Raw genomic sequence first — 27,001 nt, 5'->3', positions numbered from 1 at the left:
CCAATTCCTATGTTAACCCAGAATGTATAAAACTTTAGTGTGCCCTTTTCCTCTCGCTCCGTTTCCTGACTGCGTTGGGGGACAGAGACGTTCAAACGCTTCTCACCTTTGAATTAAAACTTAAAAAGAAAAAAAGATGCATCTTTATCTTTCTCATGAGTGGTGTGCTCGCTTAATTGATAAATAATATCCACTGCAGTGATTTACAACAGAAGATAACAGAAAAAAAAATTAAACAAAAGCAGATTTAAAAAGATGTTTTTAGCTGGCCTTTATAATAAATCAGTATGCTGATTTCAGAGGAAGGCAGTTCCTGAGCAGACATCCACACACTGGTATATATTGGCATTGAACCTCGAGAAGAGGTCATAAATATGTATTTTACACTGCAGATGCATTCAAAAGGTTTTAATCAACATAAAGACCTTTTGTAAATGTTTATACTTTAGCCTGGATTTGTATCTTCGCACCTGCAACGTATCTGTGGGGTGTCCATATTTTGGGGCGTTGCTGATTGCTGTTCAGATGTTCGACTGAATAAGATCCAAAAGGGACTGAAACTACAATCAAGAGCGCCGGCTTTCCATCCACACTGGCAGCTTTTCAGCCCTGCACCTTCATCTGCTGATTGCATGTGTAGCCATCCTTCTTTTAAATGCAGAAAAAAAAAAAAAAAAAAAAAGCACAAAATGCAATTTTGTTGGGTTCAAAAACCATTTTTTATTTAAAAAAAAAGAAACGTTATCATTTTCACACCAGCTTCACCCACAAACACATTCTGATGCAGCGACTGTACCTTAGAAGCACGACTGACGCGTCATTAAATAAACATCCTTGATTTACACAATTCAGTGTCTGCGATCCTCTGCTTTTCACAAGAAACAAAACCAGAAATTTTGTAAGTTTTAGCTAAATAAACTTTATTTTTCCTTGTACCTTTTATTTTTTTTCATTTAACTTTGCGAAAAATCAGCCATCAAAAATGTTTCATGTAGATTTAGTCTAATACAACAAAAAATAAGTAGCACTAGCATAATCTAATAAGATACTCAGAGTTGAGAATAATTTTTTTTTGTTTTTAAATAATAAACGCTAAAACATGCAAAGCTCCTCGCAGAGTTCCCTACAAAGAAACGGGTCAACAGATGCGAATAAAAACGACAGTTGTTCAACGTTCTAACCATGGAAAAGCAAACGGACGTGAGCGAAGAGAACCGAGGGAGAAATGATTTTAAAGCAAATCTTTATGTACAAATTAACCAGCGGAGGAAAGAGCAGCAATTCCTCCTCTGCAGGAAGCAATCACATCCCTGAGTACAGTGTGTAGTGTTCCTATCGGTTACAGACGGCCGTGATCAGCCGGTCCTTCCTGGTCAGGCGCTGAGCTCCGCGGCGTCTGTCCGGACCAGCCAGGCCCGGCAGGAGATCCGGAGATCCAGATGTGTCCAGAGACCCAGATGTGTCCAGAGACCCAGATGTGTCCAGAGATCCAGATGTGTCCAGAGACCCAGATGTGTCCAGCAGCAAATGTCCGAATAACACAAAGAAGCTCCTCCTGAACCACCGTCCCCACCCGTTCAACTACAACTTCACAGGCTGTCATCATTTTTTGGCCAGGGTGTTAGCACGGCGCCTCTTCCTCTGGTTTCTCCTTCTCCTCTTCCTCCTCCTCCTCTTCCTCCGCAGTCGCCGTGTCTTTGCTCTTTTTGCGTTTCTTCTTCTTGTGTTTGCTCTTGTGTTGCTTGGGCTCCTTGTTGTCTTTGTCCTGGCTGCCGCGCTTCTTGTGCTTGTGCTTGTGCTTCTTCTGCTTCTTGTGTTTCTTCTTCTTCTTGTCGGCGGCGGCGGCGGTGGCCGAGCCGCTCTGGTTGCTCAGCGAGGGGCTCTGGGAGGGCTGGCTGAGCGACGGCGCGGGGCTGCCGCTCCGGCCCCTCTCCGGCTCCGAGCCCTCGCCCTCGCTGTAGTCCGGCACGAAGGCCGCCTCGTCGGTCTCGCGGGTCAGGTCGGAGCACAGCCGCTGCCTCCGGGGCTCTGGGTTGCGGCTCTCCTCTCGTCCTCCGGCCGCTCTCTCCTCCTTCCCCGTCCCCCCTCCTCCTCTTCTCTCCTCTTTGACGGACGGTCTCCTCTCCTCCTTTGTTCCTCTGCTCTCCTCCCTGACAGACTTGGGTCTGTGCGGTTTGTCTGCGTCTTTTGGTGTGGTCCTGCCACCCTTGCCCGCCTCCTTCTGCGTCTTCCCCTTCTTCTCCTCCCTGACCGCTCCCTTCTCCTTGGGGGCCTCCCGGGCTTCGCTTCGTACGGGTTTAGGCGTGCTGAACTGGGCCTCGGTTCTTCGGTTTCTCTGCAGCGACGTCGAGGGGTCCCTGGCGGGCGGGGTGGGCTCCTCATCCAGGCCTTCTTCGTCATCGTCTCTCTCCCACTTGGAGCGTGGAGGAGGCTGAATGAGCGGCACCTCCTGAGCCGGGCTGGGAGGCGGGCTGACACTCGGGCTGCGGTCCTGGCTCCTCGGGGGGCTCGGTGCAGGCTGCTCGGCAGGCTTAGAGGAGGAGGAGGAGGAGCTCTTCTTCGGCTCTTTGTTGGAGTCCGGCTTTTTCTCTGGAGCCGACCTGCTGGAAAACGTTTCAGGAAACAGCAAAAGATTACTGGCTATGAAATGCGACTAAATATAGTATAAAAATATACTAAATATTAGCGACTAAATATTTCATACATCGTCTAAGACATAAGACATGAAAAACTTCTCCCACCGCTTAAATAGGGCTGGGCGATATGGATTAAATAATAAATCTCCGATTTTATCATACCAAATCCGATTAATCGATTTTTTCCCTCCTTTTTATTTCATAAAAAGAAATTAAAGAAATTATTTTAAAATCTTGCTTTTTATGTCAAGCATTTCGTCAGGGAGTTGACCTGAATTCAAAGTGCAACTAAAAACAAGCTGTAAAAACATGCTTGTAAAAACAAGATGGCAGCCGTGCCATTATAAACAATGAAAATATAACAAAACATTTGCTGCTAGTGGTATTACACATTGAGCTAAGAACAAGCTTCACTGCACTTGTGAACTTCAAACTAAGTTAAAAAAAAAAAAAAAAGTAAATAAGTAAATGAAGTACCTCGTATTATGGTAAAAAAAAGTTTCCACTTAACAATATTTTGACAATATATTTGCCTAAACATTCATGGAAACCCAATGAGTGTATTGGCAAAATAAAATCCAGATTTTCCAAAAATGAAATCTTAAAGAATTGTAAATTCAAATGAATCGATTAAATCGACTTATCGCCCAGCCCAACGCTTAAATGACCCGACTAATAAAATGACCCTCTTCTACTGACATAAGCAGCCAACATTTTTAGTTTTTAAGCCTAAATTTAAGGTTTATGAACTTTCACTAAATGCTTGTACCCTTACATATTAAAGTAACATACTTAATTGTAATTTTTTTGCAAGCAAACAAAATATAACAAAGCTGCTGTTATTTGTGGTTGTACGGCAAACAAGATAACAGAGTGGAATGTTCTTCTTATTCACATGTTTAAGTTATTTGTATGATTAAATGTATAATTAGTCCGTTTTTTTTTTTTTTTTACATCATACGTCGTTAGCTAAAGTTACTTTTAGGTTTCTGGGATGTTTCCGTGTGAACTTAACAGCTGCTAACGATGTTGCTTCCCTCCAGGTAAGAAATCGCGTTCTGGTCCAAAGCCGGACTGATGATGGCAGATTCTTGCTTTACTAAAGTTTTTTTCTCCCTTCGTTTCATGGCAGTGGTGCCGAAATGTCAATTTTATGATCTTTCAGCAACTTTCCCACCATGTTTGCTTTAAATCGTTTCTCTCCATCATCATGGCAATGACCGTTTTCTCTGCATATTCTGACTCCACCTTTCATTCACAGAGGCTTTCAGCAGATTTCTATTGAAACATGAGAAGCTGCTCCATATTCTATTATCAGAAAGCTTCACTGTGAACCCAGAGTTCATCTTTTCCTTTCCAGACAAATGGTTCTCTAGATGCTGTCTTACTCAAATTTACCCACAGATCTTCTATAGGACTGAACCCCCCGCCTGGACATAAAAAATTACTGCCCTGAACTCTTTTTAAATCTGAGGGTATTCCCGAGCTTTCACCTGCGTACTGTGGGCACAAACATTCAGCATGTGTCACTAGGGGACCTACAGGGCCGTCTTGGATGTTAATATTAACAAAAATTAATATTAATATTAACAAAGAAAGATTTTATTGAATTGAAACAAGTTAGTTCAGCCTCTTAATTGACTAAACCTGAATGAAAGCTGAACCTAATGATGTTGTGATAGCAGAAAATTTATGTTATACTGTGTAGCTCTAGTGCGGCGGTCTGTAACCTGCGGCTCTTAAAAACTTTAACCAACTTTTTTTTCCCCCCTCGCATTTTAGGTTTATGTTCCTAAATGTAAAAGGTAATTTAAACTTGCTAGCCTTAGGATGTATTTAGTTCTGCAATACATGCATAACATTTCCAGAAAGAAACTAATGGTGTGTAGAATATTTTACTATAGCTAAATGAAGCATCTTTTTGTTAATAGGTCGCTTTTTCATCATTTTGATGCCATTTGCTATAAAAATCAAATGTCGAATTGAAGAAAACGCATTGAACCTAAACATAAAAATACTTTTGGTTTAACAATAAAAACTGTTGATCTTTAATTAAAAATAATGTAAACAAATTTCCTATAGTACACTATAAAGACAAGCTCTTGTTTTAAAGAGAGGTGTAGGTTTTCTGGCTCTAAACAAAATTTGTTTAGCTGGAGCGAGGGTAAAAATGGCTCTGTGGGTTGTAAAGGTTGCTGACCCCTGGCCTAGTGGAAACGTGAGAAAATGAAACACAAAAAATTTAGGGCTGAACAATTAATCGCATTTTACATATAATCGCGATTTAAAAAAATGCAATTTCTAAATTGCAGAGTCTGCAATTTTTGGCTATGTAACAATCAGGGAATTAGACGCGTCCATTAGGTGTCAGTAAAATGTTTAAAGTGGGTTTGCCTCCACATGGAAGGGAAGACAGTTGCAGCAGTGAGATAATCTAATTTTATTACTTGTTTTAGAGTTTATATAATCATACATAGCATTAAGAACAGGTCAATCAGTTTAATACATAGACTTGCTTGTTGGTTGCACTTTATGTTCAACAAGGATTGATGTCCAAATCAACTAAAAGCTGTTCTCTTGAAGAATATTCTGATTAATAGAAACATTAAAAGTTCTTGTTTTAAATAGTCATTGTTTACAAACATCTTTATTTAGAGGCCATTTTTGTTGCTTGTGGTTAACGCAGAGAAAAGTCAAAATTGCAATTTTGGTTGAAATATATCGTAGGCAGAACGCGATCATTTCTGCTCAGAGTTTAGATGCTGTGGGTCTTTTAGCAACTAATCTGCACAGCGAGGAAACAAAATGATTTGTGGTTTGCATATGTTTAAAAAGACATGATAAATTAAACTGGGGAAAAAAATAATAAAAAAAATCGCATTAAATCGCAATATTAAGAAAAAAAAAAAATCGCAATTACATTATTTTCCAAAATCGTTCAGCCCTAAAAAAAATGTTACGGATTTAATGCCAAACAGACTGACCTCGTGGAGGTAGCCACGTAGCTCGGCAGGGCCTTCCGACTGATCCTGGGTCTGCTTTTCGCTGCCGCCTCCTGGCCATCTTTGACCGCTGTCAGGGAGCAGGAACGAAAGCATTAAAACTTGTATGAACACTTTATTCAAAGCGAAGACAAAAAAAAACAACAACAATCATCTCCTGCAGCACGGCTCTGTAGATCTGTTAATTACCGTCTCTTTGAGCCGCGGCTGATTTTTCTCCTGAGTGGCTGCTCCTCTCCGCTCTGTCCTTGGACCGACTCCTGGGAGAGAAGAGACGATAATTACATGCAACAACTGTGTTCACAGGAGGAGCCAACGCTTTGTGTTTTCCACCAGGACAGACCAGCGCCTGACAGGCAGCAGAGTGAGACGTATAATAACCTGTCAGCTTTAGCGGCTCTCTCCGAGCCGTCGGCTCTCTCCTTAGAGGACGCGCTCGGTTTCTCCGGATCTGCCACTTTCCTACAAATGGCAGATTTCTCTCCGATCGTCATTTTATCCACGGAGACGGACCGGCCTCCTGCAGTTGCACTGCTGGGGTTTTTTCGCTCTGCCTTCACCTTTTCTCCCTCCTCATCTCTGTCCTCGGACACTTTTTGTTGGCCTGACCCAGATGGCTTGTCCTTGTCCCGCTCCCGGTTCAGGCCTGAATCCCTGTCTCTGTCTGAAGCAGAGGTTCTGTCTCTCTCTCTGTCAGACCCACGGTGCCTGTCTCCAGCGCTGCTCGGCCGCTCCCGGGAAACGCCTCTATCTGCGGACGTCGGTGGCTCCTTCCTTCCTCCTCCCTCGGACGCGCTCTTGTGTCTGTCTCCCTCAGAGCCGTGAGCTGCGGCCGATCGATCCGAGCTGGAGGAAGATTTCTCAGAGCTGGACTGGGTTCTGTCTGAAGGTGCCGTCTCACTGCTGCCTCTTCTTCCCAGATCTCTGTTCAGCTTGATCCTCCTCATTGGCTTCTGTTGACAAAAGCAGAGAAAATACTCCGGTTGGCATGAATTAAGAATTGAAATTGCATTTTTTTCCCCCTTAAAACAAGGTTAAAGCTTCTGCTGAGAACTGGACTGCTGACTAGAATCGGATCCATTTTGGCTTAAAGGGAGCGAATTGGCAATTTAACGACTGGAAAGTCGTTAAATTGGTCTGGCTACTTCAACAATCAGGGACCTCCTGGTTGTGTCTGGTGCTGCAGTGTTCTTATTGGGTAAAACACCTTTAAATCTAGTGGCTGAGCACATAAAAGACAACCTCCTGATAATATAATATGCAAAAAACGCCACCAAACGTTATTAACGCCACCGCACGTACTAGGCCAATAACCTTTTTGTTTTATTTCTAGCAGTAATTACTTCAGTTTGTATTTTATTATGCTGCTCATAATGCAATGACTACACTGTGTTAGGTCATTGGCTGATCTTTAATAAATGTTTTAACCAGTGTATCAGACTCATTTTGAATTGATCTGACATTAGGTTGGTACAACGTTAAGTAGCTTCTGATGTAGTTAAGCTACTTTTAACACATTTGTGTAACTTAGCTTGCTATATTTCTATAGGTGGTAGCTTTTGTGTAGTGAAGCTTAATTTATTGTTGAGTAACTGATAGCTTAGCTCACTACACTGGACAAGTAGCTTGCCCAACACTGCTAAAGAACATGGCGGCTTCAGCCGATGAAACTAGCGTTAGCGTGGCTATCGAGCAAGTTTTATCCGAATTACAGAGTATTTCTTCACTGAAAGAAGAGCAAAACACTGCTCTGGAGGCTTTTCTCAGAGGAAAAGATGTTTTTGCTCTTCTCCCAACTGGTTTTCGGCAAGAGCTTTTGGTTTTGTTTTCGTCGTCGCTGTCAGTACGTCATATGCTTCGTTAATCTGATTGGTTCATTTGGCCCGTCTATCACCAACATAGGCCAATCAGCTAACCAGTATTTTCGCCCCTTCCCAAAATTACTTCAACGGAAGGTTTCCAGATGGATATGCGGAGCAAATCCATCTGGCGGAGTCTGGTTAAGTGAACGCACCATACCCAAGTTAAAGTTGTTAGCGAGAGCAGAAACACAAAGTTAGCCTGTTTTTCTTCTTATCACATTTTAAAGCTCTTGTTTCATTCAAAATATTCTTTTAAAACATCTTTAAGGCTCTCCAGCTGCCAAGAACTACTGTCCTGCGTCCCCTTTCCAACCCACCCGAGGCCAGTGAACGTCTCATCCCCAGGACCCGTGTTCCTTCAAGCTAAAGGTTGCCACGCAGCAGCTCAAGCAGATCAAAGCTTCCCTAAACCGTTTAAAAACTCACCGGAACATCGGCCGCATGTCCTCGGTCTGAATCCATCCGGCCCAGCTCCCGGGTCCCCATCAGGGGGAGTATGGCGGGCCGGTCGGAGGAGGAGGAGGAGAGCGGGAGTCGGTGAAACGGGGTCGGATGGAGGTGGGACATGCCGCCCCCTCCGTCGATTCTCCTCAGCTTGTCCGGGGGTCCGAGGAGAGAGCGGCAGTCCTCCCCCATCCTCCTCCGGCCGTCTATGGGGGACGGAGGCGCGGGGAGGAGGGGGGCTCTGTGCAGAGGGAGGAGGCTGGAGCTCTTGGGAAGATCTCGCCTGCTTTGCGAGTCGTAGCTGGAGCGGGGGCTCTCGTGCAGAGAGTGGTGAGGCGGAGGCTGACTTGGGGAGGAAGTGGGAGGCGTCTTGGCGGCCGGTCTCACCGCAGAGCTTTTTGGCTTCTCCTTTTTGGGCGTGGCCGAGTTCGAGGCGTCGTCCGACTTGGTCTTCATAGTCTTCACCAGCTTGACAGCGGACAGGGTGGTCGAGTCCTTCTTGGTGTTCGTCACGCCTTCTCCGGGCTTTTTCTTCACCTTCTCACTTTTTGCCTTAACCTGCGTTTTAGCTTTAGCTTTCACCTTCGGAAGCTTTTCCTTCGCTTGCTCGGCCTGGGTCTTTGACGTTGACTTGGTGGCGGGTTTAGCCGGTGCAGCTGTGCCTTTGGAAGATGTAGCTTTAGGCGTGGCAGCGCCCCCTAAAGGCAGAGGCCTTGAGGAGATGGGCGACGTTTTAGAGTTGGACGATATTTCATCCATCGGCTCGTCTCTGACCGGAGTGGCATCCCCTCTGTGCAGAGACTGCTCTGGCTCCTCCCCAGACCTCTTCTTTTTGATCTTCTTTGACTTCAGGACCTTGGTGCTGGACTTTGCTCCCGACGAAGACGACAACGGAGGATTATGGGGCGGGTCACCTCTCTCCTCTTTCCCTCGTCTTCCTCTTCCCTGGGGGGAATAATCTCTGGACGGCGGCGGTATTTTCTCCCGTTCTCGGTCTCTGCTGCCGTGTCCTCGGTGATGCACGGAGGGATGCTGGTTGTTGAAGTCTTTGTAGTACTTGTTGTACCAGTCTGCGTACTCCTTCTCCCACTGTCGGTACCTTTCTCTCTCCCAGCGATCATGACTGGCAGGACTATGTCCCTTTAGCTCATATGCTTGTAGCTCCCGAGGAGGGGGCTTCTTTCCACCGGGGCTGCGGTTCCGGTAGCCGCCAGGGGAGCGCGACCGCGTCCGAGACCGGTAGGGTCTGGGACCTTCTGCTCCGTCCCAGCCTCCTCCCCGGTAGGGAGGAGGAGATCGAGGCGAGCCGGAACGCCGATAGACGTAGGACCTCGAACGAGAGCGGGACCTCGATCTCGATCGTCCGTAGCTACGTCCGTTACGTCTGGAATACGGGGAGCGGGGATAGGACCGGCCGTGGGATCGAGAACGGGATCGACTGGGAGAGAACGAGTAAGATCGGGATCTGGATCTAGATCTGGATCTAGAGCGAGAATACGGGGAGCGGCTGAAGGGTGAGCGGCTGAACGGAGAGCGGCTGTATGACCTGGACCTACAAAAAGCACGAGATTGAAAGAGACAGAAAACCTGTATTAGAAAATGTGAAATAAAAAAATAAAAAAAACACCAAATACAACTTCAAGCTATTCAGTGACTAGCAGAAGTATTCAGACCCTTTCGTTTCATATTTTGTCACATACCTACAAATGTTAATGTATTCTGTTTGGATTTATTGTGAAAGATCAACACAAAGCAGCACAGAAGGTGAAGTGGAAGGAAATAAGAAGTGCGGCATACATCTGGATCCAATGCCCTTTGCAATTTCACCCCGAAATAAACTCCAGATAGTGTCCAACTTATTTCCACTTTAATAACAGAGTTTCTGTGTAGACCTCATAGGTATGTCGGGGAACAGAAGTACACAAACAGTGTCGTAAAGACCACAACAGACTGCTCATGGATAAAGCAGATTATAGATTAGATTATAAAACAATATATCAAGCCCTGGACATTTTACGGAGCACGGTTCAATCCATCATCTCAACATGGAAACAATCTGGCACAACTGCAAATCTACATTTACATGGCTGTCCACCAAAACCCAACAGCCCAGACAGTGAGAGCACTAATCAGAAGGAGCCATAGATTATGACTTAAAGGCAGCCCCCAGAGTCCCCACTAGGACTTTTGTTTCAGCACAACGGTGGACACTGGCAGCGGCGGGGGGGGGGGGGCTAGTGTGTTGTAGGGCTGTCACGATTCACTAAATCATTCGAGGACCTTGATTCATAAAATTCATTAACACAAATGTATCCGCCTCGAAGCTTCGTTACGTTGTTTGTTTATTCAGCGCACCGTTTACGGCCAGGCGGCTAACGCTAATCATAGCCTAGCATGCTAGCGTATGGATGCCAAGTGTGGAAATCCACAATGGAGACAGAAAGCAAAAAGCAGCGCAGAAGGACACGTAAAGTTTTAAAAGGTATAGGGACTCACTAAATTTAACAGAAAAGAAAACAGCGCAGCGAGCTGCCGGAGTTTCAAGATCCTGAAGATTAGCGCTTCTCTCGCTACTCTGCCCCCACCTTCCCACTCTTGCCCGAGATTGGTCAACATGGCGACCAAACAGCCAATCACATGAGGGCAATACCATTATGTAAAATAACAGGGGTGCAGCTGTGAGTAGAGGATGAGTTTGTTAGGTTGTCCAGTAAAATTAACAACAAGGAACAGGAGAAATTACGTAACTTATCAGTAAATAAAGGACAATACCCGTTTGAAGGATCACCTTAAATCCGAACTGCCATAAACACACAGCCAGGGCTACGATAAAATGTTTAGATGAAAGCATATTCATGGTTTTAAATGGCCCTGTCAAAGTAAAATCTAAATTTGACGGAAAATCTGTGGACAAAAAAAAAAAAAAAAAGCTGATAGAGAAAAGGATTTCCAGCTTTAACTACAGCAAAAAACGGCATTGGGGAAGAAGTACAAATGGAGCCTTCACCCATTTTCACGTTTTAATTAATAAATCATGTAAAACCAAGCATACATTTTCTCCACTTCATAACTATGAAGCACTCTGTACTGGTACTGGTGTTTGTAAAATGAAACAAAGTAGGTCTTAATACTTTTAGGCACCACAGTAAATAACAGTCCCTTATTCCAACCAATAACAATGAGTCAGCAGCTTTTTAGCAGGTATTTAAACTTATAAAAAACAAACAAACAAATGACAGAATTCACCTGGAATACGATCGCCTTCGTCTCTTCGATGCATTTCTGTATTTCATGAGTTCCTCGTGGAAATCTTTCGTGAACTCATCCAGTTTGGACGTGACTCTGTCGTTGACAAGACGACACAAACATAGTCACCATTTCATTTCATGGTCAGTCTGCAGAAATCACCAACCAGCTAACCGGGGAATAAAAACCTACTTGTCCTGACGATGGTGTCTTTGTCTGTAGAAGTCTTCTTTTGAGAGAGGAGGCTGCGACATGGAGGGCGGTAGTGGCATGAGGGGGGGCTGGGCACCCTGGGGGACCCATGGGGGGTTAAGCCCAGGGGGTCCAGGCGCGTAGAGAGGTTGAGGCTGGAAACTAATAGTGGGAGGCGGGATGAGGCCCGGCCCTGAGCTGTACTGAGGAATGTAGGGCTGCGGTACCGGTGGGTACAGGGCGGCTGGGTAGATTTGAGGGGCGGGTGCAGGAGGTTGAGCCGTCCGCACATGAGAGGAAGGATGCTCTCCTCTGTTTCTGTACCTGAAGGAAAAAAAACAAAACCAAAGAATGACTTACGCTTCCTATACGGATTAAAGAGACCGGACCGAACGTGTGTGCAGGTCTTACCAGTGTCTGTTTCCTCCTCGGTGAGGTGGGTTGGATCGTGTTTGGTGACCTAACAGAGCAGAGATTCGGTTCAGTTTCATCACATCGTTAGATATATGCAAAAAATAAAATAAAAAAATTCTCATTTTAATTAAAAAAAAACTCCTGACCTGATGGATGATTTGGTCTTGCAGGCGGCAGGTGGCCAAGCACGGGTAAACTGTAGCGCTGTGGCAAAGACATGAACAATCTGTTACATTTCACAAGCCATAGATCGTTTTCAGCCGTGTATTTGTTTAAATTTGTTTTAAATCTATACATTTGAAGTAGGGCTAGGACAGTATAGGTGAATATTTTATCAATATCAGGTGCAGGGTTCTCCCCAAAGGATGGAATAAGGACGCAGGGCCGCTATACCCACAGCTCGGCGCCGCTACACTCATTTTCAAATCTCGGGCGTTTCTTTCCTATTTTCTCCGATCGTTTTGCTAAAATTTATTAAAATTTCCTCGCTCCGCGCATCACTTTCTACGGGCGCCTTAGTCTTCCAGTGAAATGTCAGAGTGCCGTCATCTCATGATATTTCAGTGCGAGACTTTCTTCTCATTGGCCGGTTGTTCTGTTCTTGTTCAAATGAAACGCCGTTGTTGGTGAAAATCTGGTCACAAGCCAAACCTTTAAGAGACGTTTGTGAGTGAATTCTAATTAACTTTTCCTGACGAAGGAAACGAGACGAATCGCGACAAAACACAAGCGTTACGTGAAGCCTGATGATCAGAGCGATCTTTGCGGTTTTTGTTGCGTCCTCGGCGGTAAGCACCGCCCAGGTAGCTAAAGAGGAGCGGTCAGAAAAATGTCCGAAAAAGCCAAACCCAGCAACTAGCAGGAAGACTGAAGGTATTACAGCAAAGCTACTCGGTGTTATTCACTTTCAGATTGTGAGGCGTCTAATGAAGAATACCGTGGAATATGACATTTCTGTGTAGCAAAATCCAAAATTGGAAATATGAACCTCTTTCGGCTATTTGAACACACTGACAAAGACCGTGCAGAAGGTCATGGGAGACTGAGCTAAAATCATCTTCCATGGCTGTTTTAATACGCAATATTTAAGAACCTCTAGCCAAAGTGATGAATGGTTTATTTGCTTGTCAATGCAAAAGATTAATGAAGAAAATGCTGTTTAATTACGTCTAACTGTTACATCAATATCAATAAATATTAAATTTTATGTTTTCGGCATGTCATTTGTGGTTAAGGGTGGACAATAGTTCAACATCAATATATATCGCGATATAACTATTTAAAAAAGGTGATATTCTGGGTTTTATTTTTTTTTTTAAATCCCATATTTCTACAATATATTATATTGGAGGAGTTTTACAAACATGGGAAACTAATTGTGATAAGTTTGTACAGGAGCCGTTTGTGAGCATTCTTGGCTGTGCTTCTGAGGCTTTTATTTAGTTTATATCGATATCGTAATTATATTGTATAACAACTGCAATTAAGAAATATACCGTGATAGAAGTTTTGGCCATATTGTCCAGCCCTACTTATCTTTTTTTTAAATAAAATCGCATCAGCAAATCACAGCGAGAATGATGCAGGTCAGACATCAGTAATAAATCTGTGATGAATGCATCACTACCTTCCAAGTCTTTATTTACAACATGAAGCTGTGTTACTGCATGTAATACAACCAAAGTGTGAACAGATCAGTGGCACAGAAGATGCACATCCCTACTGTAATTTCAGATAAACACACCTGTGACGGTCTTTCAGGGGTCCCAGAAGCAGCTCGTGTCACAGGAGGTTCTGGATCGCTCTCCCTAAATAAAAAAATAAAATAAAAAAAAGGATGCATTTAAACTACTGAAGACAGATCCTGCTTCTGGAGGACACATGAGCCTAAAAACAAACCAAACCCCGTAGACTAAGCTTACCCTGGTGAGGGTGGCTCTCCCTGGCTATTTGAGACCACAGGTGAATGGCAGTCACCAGCGGGTGCAGGAACTGGTGAAGCCTCCTTGTGTTCAACAGCAGCAGCAGGAGGAGGAGGAGGACTTGGAGTCGCGGGAGTTGTTGAGGGTTCGGGAACGGATGGAGCGACAGAGGCGGTGGAAACAGACAGAGCGGTAGAAACAGGAGAGGCAGCCGCCGTGGTGGAGACGGGAGGAGCAGAAGTGGCGATGGAAACAGGAGGAGCAGAAGCAACAACAACAGGAGGAGCAGCAGCCGTCACAGGTGTAGGAGTTGGGACTTCTACTTTAGGAACTATAGTTGGTGCAATCGCGGCGGGAGGTGGAGGGATAGCAGCATTGACCAGGAGAGGATCCTGCTGTCTTGACTGCAAAGGCCGGACCAACTGAGGGCGAGGGGGAAGGGGAGCGGCGTGGTGGACCGGCTTCCGTCCATGTTTGGTGTATCCAGTCTCATTCTTGAAGTTGTTCACAGCCTACAACAAAAAAAAAAAAAGACAAGAAAAAACACTTAAAAAAGGTAAATGTGCCCCGAAAACCTGCTTCAGAACGTGTTCGCCTGAGTAAATTACCTGTCGAAGAAACTTGTTGGCGATGAGGTTATCGGGTGAAACATCCGACTGTTTGCAAGAGTAGCAGGTGTGCTCCTCAGAGTCCAGCAGAGCAGTCCTGATGCCTGGAAACAAGCAGGCCAGCGTGGAAGTTTAATGTTTAACGTCTCTTAAACCCACCCAGCTCTGTTAGCAATACAGGCGGGAAATGGAACAACGTTATATCATCAAGGATTAGACCATCTGATAGAGCATGACGTCCCAGTGTGGGAACTCAAAGTAGAAAAAAAAATTTATATAACATTATGAAAATATAAATAAGACCATTTTGTTTACTGAAAGGACGCATTTTAAGACCATATTGTCTGCAGCAGCTGCTAGTCTGTCTGAAGCGACTAGCTCTGCCAAGGGTCAACTTTCAATCAGATCAACAAGCAGCTGATGCTGATGTGAAAGCAGTTAAGAGCTTTGACGTTCAAAGCAGGACCGTTTTATAAAAACAGATCTAGGACAGACACTGATAAAGGTCCATATGGAGTTATTCTTTGGGAATAAAGCTACACATGTTGCAGGTGAAGCGCTGTCAGAACTCAAGCTACAACCCAGATAAGTCCAGTTTTGATTTTACAAAAAAAAAAAATAAAAAAAATCCTACATTCACGGTTAAATTAAATTTAACAGATGAGACCGGGAGCAGGATAAAGGCGTCATCAACCCTGACTTTACACGTGACGAGCAAAAATCCCCCAGAACATCATGCTCATGTTACTCTGAGCTACCTTTATAGTTTTACTGCTATAGACTTAGGCTACTGGAGGATATCAGGATCTAATTTTCTCACTCTATAGAGTTCTACTGTTCTTCAATTATGCATTATGTGTTGTCATTTCTGCTTTAACTTTCTGTTCTCTCTCTTTTATCTTCATAGTAGGTACACCTGGTCTGGCGTTCTGTTAACTGTGACATCATCCAGAGAAGACGGCTCACCCGCTACTACCATCTAATGTAGAACAGATTACTGGATCAATGTGTGCTTCTGTGCTTTTTTGTTTCTCTTGTTGTGTCTCTGTTCTGTCTTCTGTAACCCCCAGTGGGTCGAGGCAGATGACCGTTCATACTGAGCCCGGTTCTGCTGGAGGTTTTCCTTCCCGTTAATGGGGAGTTTTTATTCCCACTGTCGCTTCATGCTTGCTCAGTATGAGGGATTGCAGCAAAGCCATGTACAATGCAGATGACTCTTCCTGTGGCTCTACGGTTCCCCAGGAGTGAATGCTGCTTGTCGGGACTTTGATGTAATCAACTGGTTTCCTTATATAGGAAATCTTTGACCAATCTGTATAATCTGACCCAATCTGTATAATATGATTGAACTTGACTTTGTAAAGTGCCCTGAGATGACATGTTTCATGATTTGGCGCTATATAAATAAAATTGAATTGAACATACGGGGAGGAAGAAGGATCTCTGAACTGAAGACTGACTGAAGACTCCATTTTACATAAGCTGAAGATTAGAGCTACTCGCACAAGTTTCCCCGCCGGCTAATTCAACAACTCACAATCATCGCAGTAACTGTTTCCGCAGCAGGGTATGACGACCGCGTCGGTCATCAGGTCATTGCAGATGGGACACAGGAGTTCGTCTGGGATGGGGTCGGTATCGTCCTCGGATGACGACTGGTCGTGGGGAACGAACGGAGGGCGTTCCTTCTTTCCTTGAGCGTAGGCCTCCCTGTTGACAGACGGTGTTCTAATGAGCTACGCTTACAGCGAAAAACTAAGTCAATAAAAACCTTGATTAAAATAAATAAGCAAAAACTATGAATGCATTACATACGCGTCTATGGCAGGTATAGCATACTCTCCGGTGCTCGTCAACATTGCTCCCTTGGCGCCAGGGTCAGCTTTCACCATGAAGCTCTGCGGTATGCCCTTACTGATTCTTACTTGTTTGGGACCCTCCACACTTTTATCCTGTACCTAACAAAAGCAAAAATATATATATAAACCACTGTCATTACAAGTTTCATAACCCCTCAAGTCTCAGCAGCAGTAAGACGCCTAATAGAGTTGATACTACTGAATATTACAAATAAAACTTTACTACCAATAGCAAGGGGCAGTTCCGGATGTAGTGACCGCTCTTGTTGCAGCGATAGCAGGTATAATGAGCTGGTGGGGGTCCAACTGCTTTCTTGGAATAGCTAAAAAAAAAATACATTTTGGTAAATCTCTACAGAAAGTTGAAACACAGAAAAGCCTGATTAGAAAAGGAACGCATCCGTTTACTGACTTTATTGGATCGTATTCATGGTTCGATTGAGACATCATGGCTCTAATCTTGTCCTCTTCTGAAGCGTTTGCGTCGACCAGGTTTGGGATCTGAAGCGCATAACGAAAACACGTGAATACCGAACCATGGGGAAGCAAATGTCAGATTCCCTCCTCTGAGCACAAACATCTTTGAAAAGGAGATACCTTGGCGAGCTGGGCGAGAGTCAGAGAAGGAGAGGAGTCCGTCTGCGGGGGAATCAAAGGTATACAGATTAAAAATGTTAACTCGCCTCCGCGACACATACTGGAGGATGAGCCCAGACAGTTCACCACATCCGTGTCCAGTCCACTCAAGTCTTCACAACATCAGCAGCTTTTCAACACACCGAACAGGCATCAAAACAACGGCCCAGGCCAGGACACGGAGCAACACGCGCTGGGGATTAGCGTTTGACATTTCTTCAAAACAGACCTCAAGAATCTGTCCAAAATGGTTTATATGGGCAAAAATGCTGTGTTAGCTGTGCTTTTTTGGCATCTGTCCCTACTGCAGGCGATTTCATTCTCTTTAGAGGTATGAGAACTATTATAGTTCAGACCCCAAGATCAAAACAAGTTACTTTTACAAGTGTTCTCACAAATGCTTTCTTTAAAACTCATCGTAATCAACCAAATATGGCTGCTCGTCATGAGAAAGCAATCAGCATAATTGGGCTTGGTAAACGTTTAACAGGTTTTACACCTATTGTTTCATTGGTAAAGCGATGATTTCTCCTGTATAAGCACCTTTAATGCCACAAATTATACAAAAAAATAAATAAAATGAAAATTGAAGAAGCTGCTGGTTTTAACGGCTCTCTTAACCGGCCCAACAAGACAAAATATCCCGTTTCCCCCGATAATGGATGGTCCCAACCTTTAACAATTACAGAATATGTGTTTAATGAGATGGCAGAATGCAACCATTTTAATTCGGGATAATACGGTACATTACAAGGTTAGTTTAACATCTAACTGTTGAGACTAAACTTTAAACTTATTTAAAAGGGACTAATTAGTAAAAAAAAAACAATTATCTCTCAAGCTTTCCCTAAACACAGCTTTTATCTACTAGTCAGGGGAACTCATGTTGCTATGTAGGGGTTAGAATTAGGTCCAATATACAGACAAAAAAATAAAAAATCTGCCCTGTCCCAATTTTGAAGAAGCTGTCGGGGAACAAACTACTGACAATGGGGCGGGTCGACGGGAGCTACGGCGTTTAGAGAAAGAAAACGTTGCAGGATGCCTTGGAGGGAACACACAGGGATCTGGTGCAAGCGGTTCCGACACCGAACCACTGAACAGCTTTATTGACAGGTTCTGCAGCTTACAGCACACACTACACCAGTCTGCTTCTCACTGCAGTAACCGTGAAAGGCCTCCAGAAATTCACAGGGCGTTCGTCTCACTGGATGCGCCTCGATAAATTGAGTCACAACATCACGGGTTTGAGGCCAGATTACAAAAGAAGCTTCATACGGAGTCCCTAAACCCCTTGTAAAAAATAAAATAAAAACTTAGAACTACTCTTAGGTGTCTTGAAACCTAAAAAGCTGAAAATTAAATGTCTGAAAAATAGAACGTAAAACTCAGCAGAGTAAAAGCCGAGTGTTTTTAACGTTTAAAGGGGTGTGTTGCAGTCCATCCTTAATGGAAAACAGAATATATTCATGATGAAGTTGTACAACACAAAACTGACATAGATAAGTGTTACGGGAAAACATTTGAGGATATTTATGCTAAGCACGAAACACTTCCTAACATAAAAAAACAAACAAAAAAAAACAAACCCTGAGAGATCTACTCAACTTACACACCTTTAGTCTTTAAAGGGCAATCAAAATTAATAACAATTGATCAATGGCACACTTTAATTGCTTGGGTTCTTTACCCAGATAAAATATTTTCACAGAAAACAACAATGACAATAGTTTATCAATACAAAAATACCATTTTTTTTTCTTCTTACAAATACCTTAAGAACATTGGCCTTAAAACAGGCTACAAAACCACTTCATTATGAAAAACATGAGTTTAAATGTTTTAGTGAAAACTATAGAAAGTGGCAACAATTCAACAGTCACTTCAATGCACAGAAACAAAATAGCTAATTTGTTCCTTTAACGCCATCACCTTTAGCCGGTATTTACGTTAAATTACTATTTCCAAAGTAGAAATAAAGCATTGTTTTCAGTAACAAAATTACTTGAACTGTAGTGACTTGAACAAGCCCTCGCCAAAAAAGACATTAAACAACAAGGTTGCGATCTCAACAACAGAATAAATAGAAACACAAGGGGAACAGAATATTCAACTGGATTTCTGTTGACAGGATGTTCTGGAGAGAGATGACTAAAGCCAGATAGAGTGGGAGAGAGAGATGTGAGGAGGAGGACAAAGTGTTGTTCTGGGTTTGTTTTACATACGGGTCTAGAAGATCCAACCACAGCTGTGTCAGAACGATCTCTGCAAAAACACAAAAGGAAAATAAATTAATTAATAAATCAGTCAACGGACTGATCAAGTTTTGTGCTACAAATCAGAAGCCTTAAAAAAAAGTCTTCACCGCTAAAGCGACAACAAATATACGCACACAATGAACGTCCTGCCAGCCGGCTTTACTCCGCCGATCGGAGTGCGGCGCACGATGACGGATGAGTGTTTTGGGATGTGGGCTTCATCGTCTGTGTATTCTTTAAAACACAGAAGCAATCGTTAAAAAACAAACACTGAACATGAAGACAAACACATTCACCAGTATCATGTGCAGAACTGGGACTGAAAAATCTAAATTTGTGCATCTGTCTGCCAAAACTGTGCTTTGCTGCTGCCACTGTTACATAAACAAACATCCTCCAGGTACAAAACAGAAGTCACCAGCGGTAGTTTTAACGCTGATCTTGCGTAAACTCATACCCACCCTAAGGGGCATTTTATAGCCACTTTGATTACTGATTACTTTAGATAACGTTGTATAGGCTAATCAGTTTACTCACTTCTATGAAAACTAGCAGATGGAAAAAGGAAGGGATAAAATGGTGACGTGCTGATCTAAGATGGTCATACACATAGGTGAAGAAGCACACAGATTAAGTCCCCAGTGCAAAACAGAATTGTCCATTTATCCATTTAACCAGTAAAGAGTGGAGTAGAGCGGCATTCAAAAGGGACCGTGACTATGGCTGTGCACAAAAAATAAAAAAAATATTGCTAAAGATTAATATCGATATAAACGATTTAATATCGATATTCTTGCTTTCAATATCAATATACCTCCCAACCCCTAGGGGGCGTTATTACAATGTGCCATTACTGTTCACAACGAGGTGCAAGTGAGACAAATTAGCGGAACGACCGACAGGATTTTAGAAGCGCCTTCGTCCCTAAAAGCAGACGTTTGGGCACATTTTTGGTTTCTGTGATACATTAAATGCATTGAACCAAATACACTTTATTTTCCTGCTAATATATCAGTGTTCAATACATTGAACATAAATATGTTTGGCCGGTTTTGTTAATTGAATGACTGAGTAATGTAATAAATATCAACATTGGAGTCAAATCAAATCAAGTTATATCGAGAATCGGATCGCCTCAAAGATAATACCCAGCCCTAACCGTGACCATGTAACTAAAAAAAATTAATTAGTAAACATTCCCTTTAAAACACTAAATGGGCAGGCTTTAAGATATCTTGAAAACAAACCTAATATTTACCACTTTATTTATAAAGCACTTTAATCAAATACTGAATCAAATATTCATCAATTCATACAAATAGTATAGTGGCTTTTGATTCAGCGTATGTTTACATTATGCCCTTATTGCTAAGGAATTGTTTTAATGTTCAACTAGGGGTAGGGGAGTAAATGATATTCTAGGACTAATAATATCTCTAGGTAGATATTAGTTTGGTAAGGTTTTGTTAGTGACACAGGGTGCCCTTAACGAGATCTGCAACAGAATACATAAAAAAAATGTAAAAATATTTCGTGCAGGGGTGCTGGGGGCCTAAAAGTCCAATTTGAGCATTTCTATGACCCGATCTCTCCACTCATGCATATGAATAATTCGCCACTTTTACCGACAGCAGTGAACATAATCAGATCAACTGGCCAAACACATAAAACAAAATGCATATAAAACTATAGACAGCTTTGAGCCTTTTATTTAATTCTAAATGCTTAAAAACAGCAAATATGACTTTCATTCCCCGGCATATCTTGATTTAATCTTACAGAATAAACGTTCAACACTCATGAGTTAACAAATACCTTCTCGCGTCTGCGCATTGGTGATCTGCAGGTCGCAGTCTGTGGCCTTGAGGCGCTCCCGGGCCATAATCTGCCTCTTAAGCTCGCTAAGGGTAATATGTAGCCCATCGAAAGTGACTGTGTTGTAGTCCAGTTTGGAAGAAAATTTATAGTGAACACACGACATTTTGACAGGCCTACTTAGAACCTCAATCAAGCACAACTTAAGGGGGGAAACAGATCTGTTATATAAACAACAGCGTCAACACTGAACACATGAGGGCTAAATGTTTAGACTTTAATTGGTAAACCTTCTGTCAGTTTGCTGAAACACTGTTGACAAGAGAAAGGGCTAATACGTGGAAAGGCTGAGCTCGCAGAGGACGACAGAGTCCGTATCAAATAAGTGCCAAAGGAAAAACGTGAGGCCAAAGCGCCACTGAGAGGCACCGCACCAGTCCTTTAAAGTTCATGAAAACACATCGTAATGCCACCAGATCCAAGAGAGTCCATGCAGCACAGTATATTTTATGATACGAATATAAACGAGGCCAAGTCCTTGGTGAATTGTCCTTGGTGGAAAGCCCAAAGCCTCGCAAGCCGCTCAGGTGGCTAGCAGCGGGCCTTGGCCTTCCCGAGCAACAGTCTTTTCAGTGCAGTTCCTTTTTTAACTACCAAGCCTGAGGGGAAAAAAGTCCAAAAAAAAAAACCTCCGGAAATCCTCCCGTAGGAGTCCACGGCGATTCTTTTGACACTCCTAGACCCCTAAAATGTCTTTCTGAAGTCGTTAGTTCCGTATAAATGCTAACTAGCATGCTACTCAACACATTGTGAAACACCAACGGCCTAACAAAAGCTAACAGCTAACGCTTAACAACGCAGTCGGTGGCCGTGCAATCTTCTAAATCCGCCAGTTACACGGTCGGGGAGAAAACGGTCCACTTCGACGATCATTTCCCAAACAAAAAAAATGCCAGTCATCCAGATAACTGTTCAGTTTAAATCCATAAAATCCATGTCGCTGGTCCGTGGGGTTCCTCTCGTCTCCTCGCTGTTTCATCAAAATGGCGCCGGACGGAACCGGATGTATGCGGTATTTTGTTGTGGTGGGTCTGGGAGTGACGTCACACGCTTTCTACCCGTAGACACAAAGACGTTTTTGAAAAACAACAACAGCACGAGCGAAGCAATTTAAATGTTGACAATAAAATAAACTGATAACTGATAAAACCAGAAAATTAAAAATCCGCTTTAAACAGAAATATATTTAATATAAGGACATTATTATCCAAAGCAGAAGGTATGCCTATAACCATAGTATGCCGGCATTAAGATTTAACATTGCGGATTTAAAAAAAAAAATAAAAAATGTGTCAAATTTACAACATTGTAAGGAAACAAAATGAAACACTGTTCTATAAACCAATAATTCAATACAAGTCACTAATAGGCTGACACCAAGGTTTATTGCCTAGCTACCCTATTCAATCCATAAATCTAAACTCAGCAGTACATAAAAAGAAAAACAACTGTCTATAAACATACATACCCACAGACATTTACCGAAAAGAAATTACACACCACATCCATGTACGTACATGGTTACATAATACACGGTGATACAATACATGTATACATCTACCTAACAGTATTAGCTTTTATAATTTTACATTTTAAGAAAAAAAAAACTTGATAAAATGCTCCACAGGTGTACATGAAACAGTAAAGCACATTACATCAAATGTTCTGTGCTATTAAACCCTATTTATTGAGGTAATCTAAACTTTTTAGACCTGTCCTCCCCACCTCTCCATCTAGCATTATAAATGCTACCAAACTCTCAGTCCTTAAATGCATTCTTGCACAAATGCCCTTGCACAATCCAATTCTGTACATACAATGGTTTGTATATTGTGACCTTCTCCTGCATTGTTTACATTTCAATTGTTTTTATATTGTATTTTAAATCTATTGTTTACTTTTAAATCTCTGCTGCACCTAAAACTGCAATTTACAAAGCTGTATGCAACGAAATTTCGTTCTGTACGCACTCTGTGCATACAAAATGACAAATAAAGTTGTCTAAGTCTAAGTCTTAGTCTAAGTCTAAGTGACACATATAAAATTAATTGGATCAGGAAATTTTATTGAACTCAGTGTCAAAGTGGGATTTTATTCCTAATTATATTTTCTCTAAACTTGGTAGCCTTTCATTTTACTTAAGTCACATATGGAAAATCTGCCCCTAAAATTAGCCAATTATCACAAAAAATTCTCCTATATTTCTTTGTAAACCAATTGTTTAACTCTGAAGGGTACCCACCATAGACATCATATACGTAGACGCGTCATAGGGCGCAGGTTCGCACGTCAACGTCACCGCCATATTGTATGTGGCAGAAAAAAGTCGAGTTCTGTTATTGTGAACGCGAATCAGAAAAGATGCCTCATTCCTGTGCTGCAATAAATACACACACACACACGCATATATATATATTAATATATATATATATATATATATATATATATATATATATATATATATATATATATATATATATATATATATATATGTGTGTGTGTGTGTGTTTATGTGTTATGAATATAAGGATAAATTTGTTAAATCTAAACATTGTGGTCTTCATTATTTCATTAAACCGTGTCACATGTGAACCTTTAGGAACAGACTTTTTGGGTGAGTATTAAAGAGGTAAAATTATTATTATGAGGAAAAAAAAGTCCTAAAGTAAAAATAAACTAACAAACACAAAAGTGATAATGTTATGATAAAAACATCATATTATGAGAATTAAGGGGGAACATTTCCAGAATAATCACAGTTTGCAGAATTATTTCACTCCTGGAGTAATAGGGCCAGGTTAGATTATTTTAATTATTTTATTCTTTAGAATAAATTCAGGAGAATGAAGCTAAAGGGATACGAAAATAAACTTGTAATATTACAAAAAAGAAATACTACGAATACAAAGTATATTCAGAGATTAAAGTCCCTCTGATACTGTTTAAGTGACTGAGTAACTGCCGATTTGCCACATTTAAGATGGCGGACGCTCTGACGCATCGCAGCATAGGCAGAACCCGCCCAATGACGCGTCTACTCTTATATTATGTCTATGGTACCCACCTTATCCTAGTCACCCCCAGAAAATTGCCCGCTTTAGCTTCTCTGAGGTGTTTGCTTGTAGAATCATGCATATTTAGTTTTCTCACACCCTTCTGTAAATGCAGTTGTCTTTCTGCTGTTTAATTTGAATATTGACATTTTTTAAGTAATGTATGCATTTTTACTGGAATGTGCCGTATTATCAATGAACATTTTTCCAGTTTAAAGTTCATTCTCTTCTGCTTTGGAGTTTAACTTTAAATTAGCTTTTTTTATTCGTTTTACTTAATCTAGTGTGTAACTCTGTGTGTATCTTGTCTACGTGTTTTTGCCACTGTCAAGTCTGAAATTCCACATTGTGGGAAAGATGTTTCCATTCTATTCTTATTTCACTTTAAGCTCATTCTTAGCATTTGTCTAGCCAAAATGATTTCAAAGTGGGATTCAAAGTAGACCTTGACATAAAATGTAGTTTTTGGGAAAATCCACACAGAATCTGTTACATGTTTATTTTGGTACTGCTGTTTTGCAACAACTGTGTGGTTTTGTTGCAGAAAGCATTGTTAAAGATGTTGAGATGTTGGCTGTTGGGGGGTTTCCTGGGGCTCCTCTTTGCTCTTCCCTGGGCTGGGGGAGGCAGCTATCCTTGTGCTGGTCCCTCTTGGGCACCTTTGTCCCTTTAGGCATCTGGGTTCTGGTTTCCCCGGCATTTGCCTCGGCGCTCTGGGGGGCAGATCTTTGGCTCCTCACAAACATTAAGCATTTTTCTTATGGATAAACCTTACATACACAAGTGCACTCTCACAAACACTTACAGATGCTTGGATTCAGGTGATTCACTTTTATACAGAAAAGCCCTATTATTATCTTTAGCTGTCACTTTATGCATAACATATACTGTAGATAATACTGTGTATTGTCCAGTGATGGTATCAAGGCATCGTTTTTTTGTACCTGTAATATTTCATCGGTTGGTTTTGCTGTTCTTTTTATATCTCTCTTTGCAGGTGTAGAAGCAGGCTCAGAGGATGTTATCTTGCTCTCTCGTTTTCCTCTCCTCTCTTTTTCACCTTTCCTCCCTTTTAGCATTTTGTCTCGTCTTTTTCTCTTCTTTTTTCCTCTGCTTCCTTCCCGTTTCTGTGTCCATTGAACATGAAATAGTCCCAGAATGAAATCTAACATAGCTTTTCTCATGTATAATCAAACGGAGCACTATGGTGAAAGCAGTAATGCTCCACTTGTGAAAGTAAAATTAAGACAGCAATTCTTAGTGCTACACCAGACAGGACACGGGAAAAATAAAGAAAAAAAAGAAAGAAAATATGTATTATTTGCAATGTGTGACACAAAGGGTGTCTCTATCATATTCTAATACAGAAGTATAAGAAAACTACATTTAAGGTTTTGGGACACCAGTTATTGCTTCAAGCAAGAAACCCGCTCTTAAAAGCTGAAGGAATATCAAGGCTTGCTCATGTTTCGCTGCTTCTTACCTATTAAAAGTAAGCTACAGATTCAGGAAATTTATCAGGCAGTAGGAAAACCGGTTAGAAATATTTCCTACACCCAGAACATTGAACATGTTCTTTACCCCAGCAAGTTTAGCTAAATGCAAATAACCTTAGTGAGAATCCAATGTCCAAAGAAAATCTTTGAAAGAGATCCAGAAAACATTGAGAAGAAAGCTAAGAAATCCCACTTTTCTACGTGGAAGGAAAATATAAGTACATTGAACAGAACAGCAAAACATAGAATAAAATAAAATAGAATGGAAATAACCATAATTGTCTTTTAGTGGGGAAACCCAAGTGCACCAGCAGCAAAGTGAAAGACAAATGGAAGCATAAGGATCCACACGAAGGGAAAAATGATAAAAAACATTTTAAAAAAGAGAGACTGTTTAGTAAGCGTATTTACAACATAAGAAAAAATACTGTACAGTTATTAAAAAATAGCATACTCAGATAAAAGAAATGTGCAACCGAGATGGGTGATTTTAAAAAATGGGCTTACAGATAAAAAAAAAACAAAAACATGTTTACAAGAATGAAAAAAACAGCAGGGATGGAAAGAACTTATGGAGTTTGTTGGGAGCAATGATGGCTATAAAGCAGTGGTGCAGCATCCTAAACGCTGCAACCCTGCAGGTGGTGGGAGTCCTGCTGTCTCCCACCACCTGCACTGGGTCCAGGGGGCATCTTCGAACACTTCCTGTTGAGCTTATCTAACCGCTTCCTCCTGGCTGTAGATAAGATGCTGCTCCAACAAACTACACCGCAGGTAATGGCTGATGCCACCACAGAGTCAGAGAAGGTCTGATTCAAGTATGATTCAAGAGAAAGCACCGTTCGAGTTTAGCAGAAAATAAGCCTCAAGCAAGCTTTAAAACCCTCAGCAACACATAAATAAATGTCCTCAAATAAGGCAAAACTGGGTTCATGGGTCATGTGCTTAAGGTATAAACACTAGGAATGCAAAAGAATATGCTACTGAAACTGCTGTGACCCCTTGGAGTGACCGGATCTACTACTTTTAGCATTACAAGCCAAACCTCAATGCTTGCTGTGCTTTAAAGATCGTTAGAGGTCCGGTTTTTGCTCAACAACATTATTCTGCAGAGGCGTCATAAAACTTTGAGAACTCAGTCCAAACGCTACCAAGCTTATTATTGTCATGACTTTCTGTAAAAACAACAAAAAAAAAAAGAGAAATCTTCTAAACGACTTCCAAAGGGAAGCTTCAGCTCAGCGTGTGTTATCTTCCTGCTGCTGACAGCAGACACATGAAACGTGAACTCAGCGTGAGGCCATATAAAAAAAGGTGGACCTGACGGCGTTTCCAGCTCTTTTATTGCGCGGCTGCATACAGCACAGCTACTTTGAACGTGTCTCTGAAGGCTACTGCCGCTGCCATGGTAATGGGCCTCGTTTCATTGCCTGCCCGCTGTTGTGGAGATGTACAGTTTGTCCTCTGGAGCTGTTTGCTCTGCCCCGCTGCGATCTGT

The 27,001-nt window shown here is 42.1% G+C and overlaps 2 protein-coding genes across 2 annotated transcripts; both read right to left on the bottom strand.

The window, feature by feature from the left end:
- Nucleotides 1-695: 695 nt before the first annotated feature.
- Nucleotides 696-18,054, bottom strand: LOC105934049 (E3 ubiquitin-protein ligase RBBP6). Its single transcript, XM_036137455.1, has 17 exons — nucleotides 16,783-18,054; nucleotides 16,598-16,686; nucleotides 16,412-16,508; nucleotides 16,142-16,284; nucleotides 15,864-16,036; nucleotides 14,327-14,430; nucleotides 13,719-14,230; nucleotides 13,541-13,604; nucleotides 11,943-12,000; nucleotides 11,794-11,842; nucleotides 11,383-11,706; nucleotides 11,191-11,286; nucleotides 7,927-9,496; nucleotides 6,020-6,591; nucleotides 5,828-5,898; nucleotides 5,621-5,708; nucleotides 696-2,603 (listed from the first exon to the last, which is right to left on the bottom strand). Exons 1-17 carry the CDS (start codon nucleotides 16,879-16,881, stop codon nucleotides 1,622-1,624), a joined length of 5,091 nt encoding a protein of 1,696 aa, XP_035993348.1. The 5' UTR covers nucleotides 16,882-18,054; the 3' UTR covers nucleotides 696-1,621.
- Nucleotides 18,055-18,473: 419 nt separating this feature from the next.
- Nucleotides 18,474-21,958, bottom strand: LOC118556034 (E3 ubiquitin-protein ligase RBBP6-like). Its single transcript, XM_036137456.1, has 3 exons — nucleotides 20,895-21,958; nucleotides 19,214-19,313; nucleotides 18,474-19,086 (listed from the first exon to the last, which is right to left on the bottom strand). The coding sequence occupies exons 1-3, from the start codon at nucleotides 21,058-21,060 to the stop codon at nucleotides 18,780-18,782; spliced, it is 573 nt and encodes a 190-aa protein (XP_035993349.1). The 5' UTR covers nucleotides 21,061-21,958; the 3' UTR covers nucleotides 18,474-18,779.
- Nucleotides 21,959-27,001: the final 5,043 nt, after the last annotated feature.

Source organism: Fundulus heteroclitus, chromosome 5 (assembly GCF_011125445.2).
Source record: "Fundulus heteroclitus isolate FHET01 chromosome 5, MU-UCD_Fhet_4.1, whole genome shotgun sequence".
NCBI lineage: Eukaryota > Metazoa > Chordata > Actinopteri > Cyprinodontiformes > Fundulidae > Fundulus > Fundulus heteroclitus.
Note: the sequence above shows the minus strand (reverse complement) of the source record. Positions and strands in the feature narration are given on the sequence as shown.

Coding starts and splice junctions, on each gene's coding strand:
- LOC105934049 (XM_036137455.1), bottom strand. CDS start 16,881: ATGTGTCGCGGAGGCGAGTTAACATTTTTAATCTGTATACCTTTGATT. Junction 13,605..13,718: donor GGAGAGCCACCCTCACCAGG/GTAAGCTTAGTC, acceptor TTTTTTATTTAG/GGAGAGCGATCCAGAACCTC. Junction 11,843..11,942: donor AAGACCAAATCATCCATCAG/GTCAGGAGTTTT, acceptor CTGCTCTGTTAG/GTCACCAAACACGATCCAAC.
- LOC118556034 (XM_036137456.1), bottom strand. CDS start 21,060: ATGTCGTGTGTTCACTATAAATTTTCTTCCAAACTGGACTACAACACA. Junction 19,314..20,894: donor CAATGCGCAGACGCGAGAAG/GTATTTGTTAAC, acceptor TGTGTTTTAAAG/AATACACAGACGATGAAGCC. Junction 19,087..19,213: donor GCTGGCAGGACGTTCATTGT/GTGCGTATATTT, acceptor GTGTTTTTGCAG/AGATCGTTCTGACACAGCTG.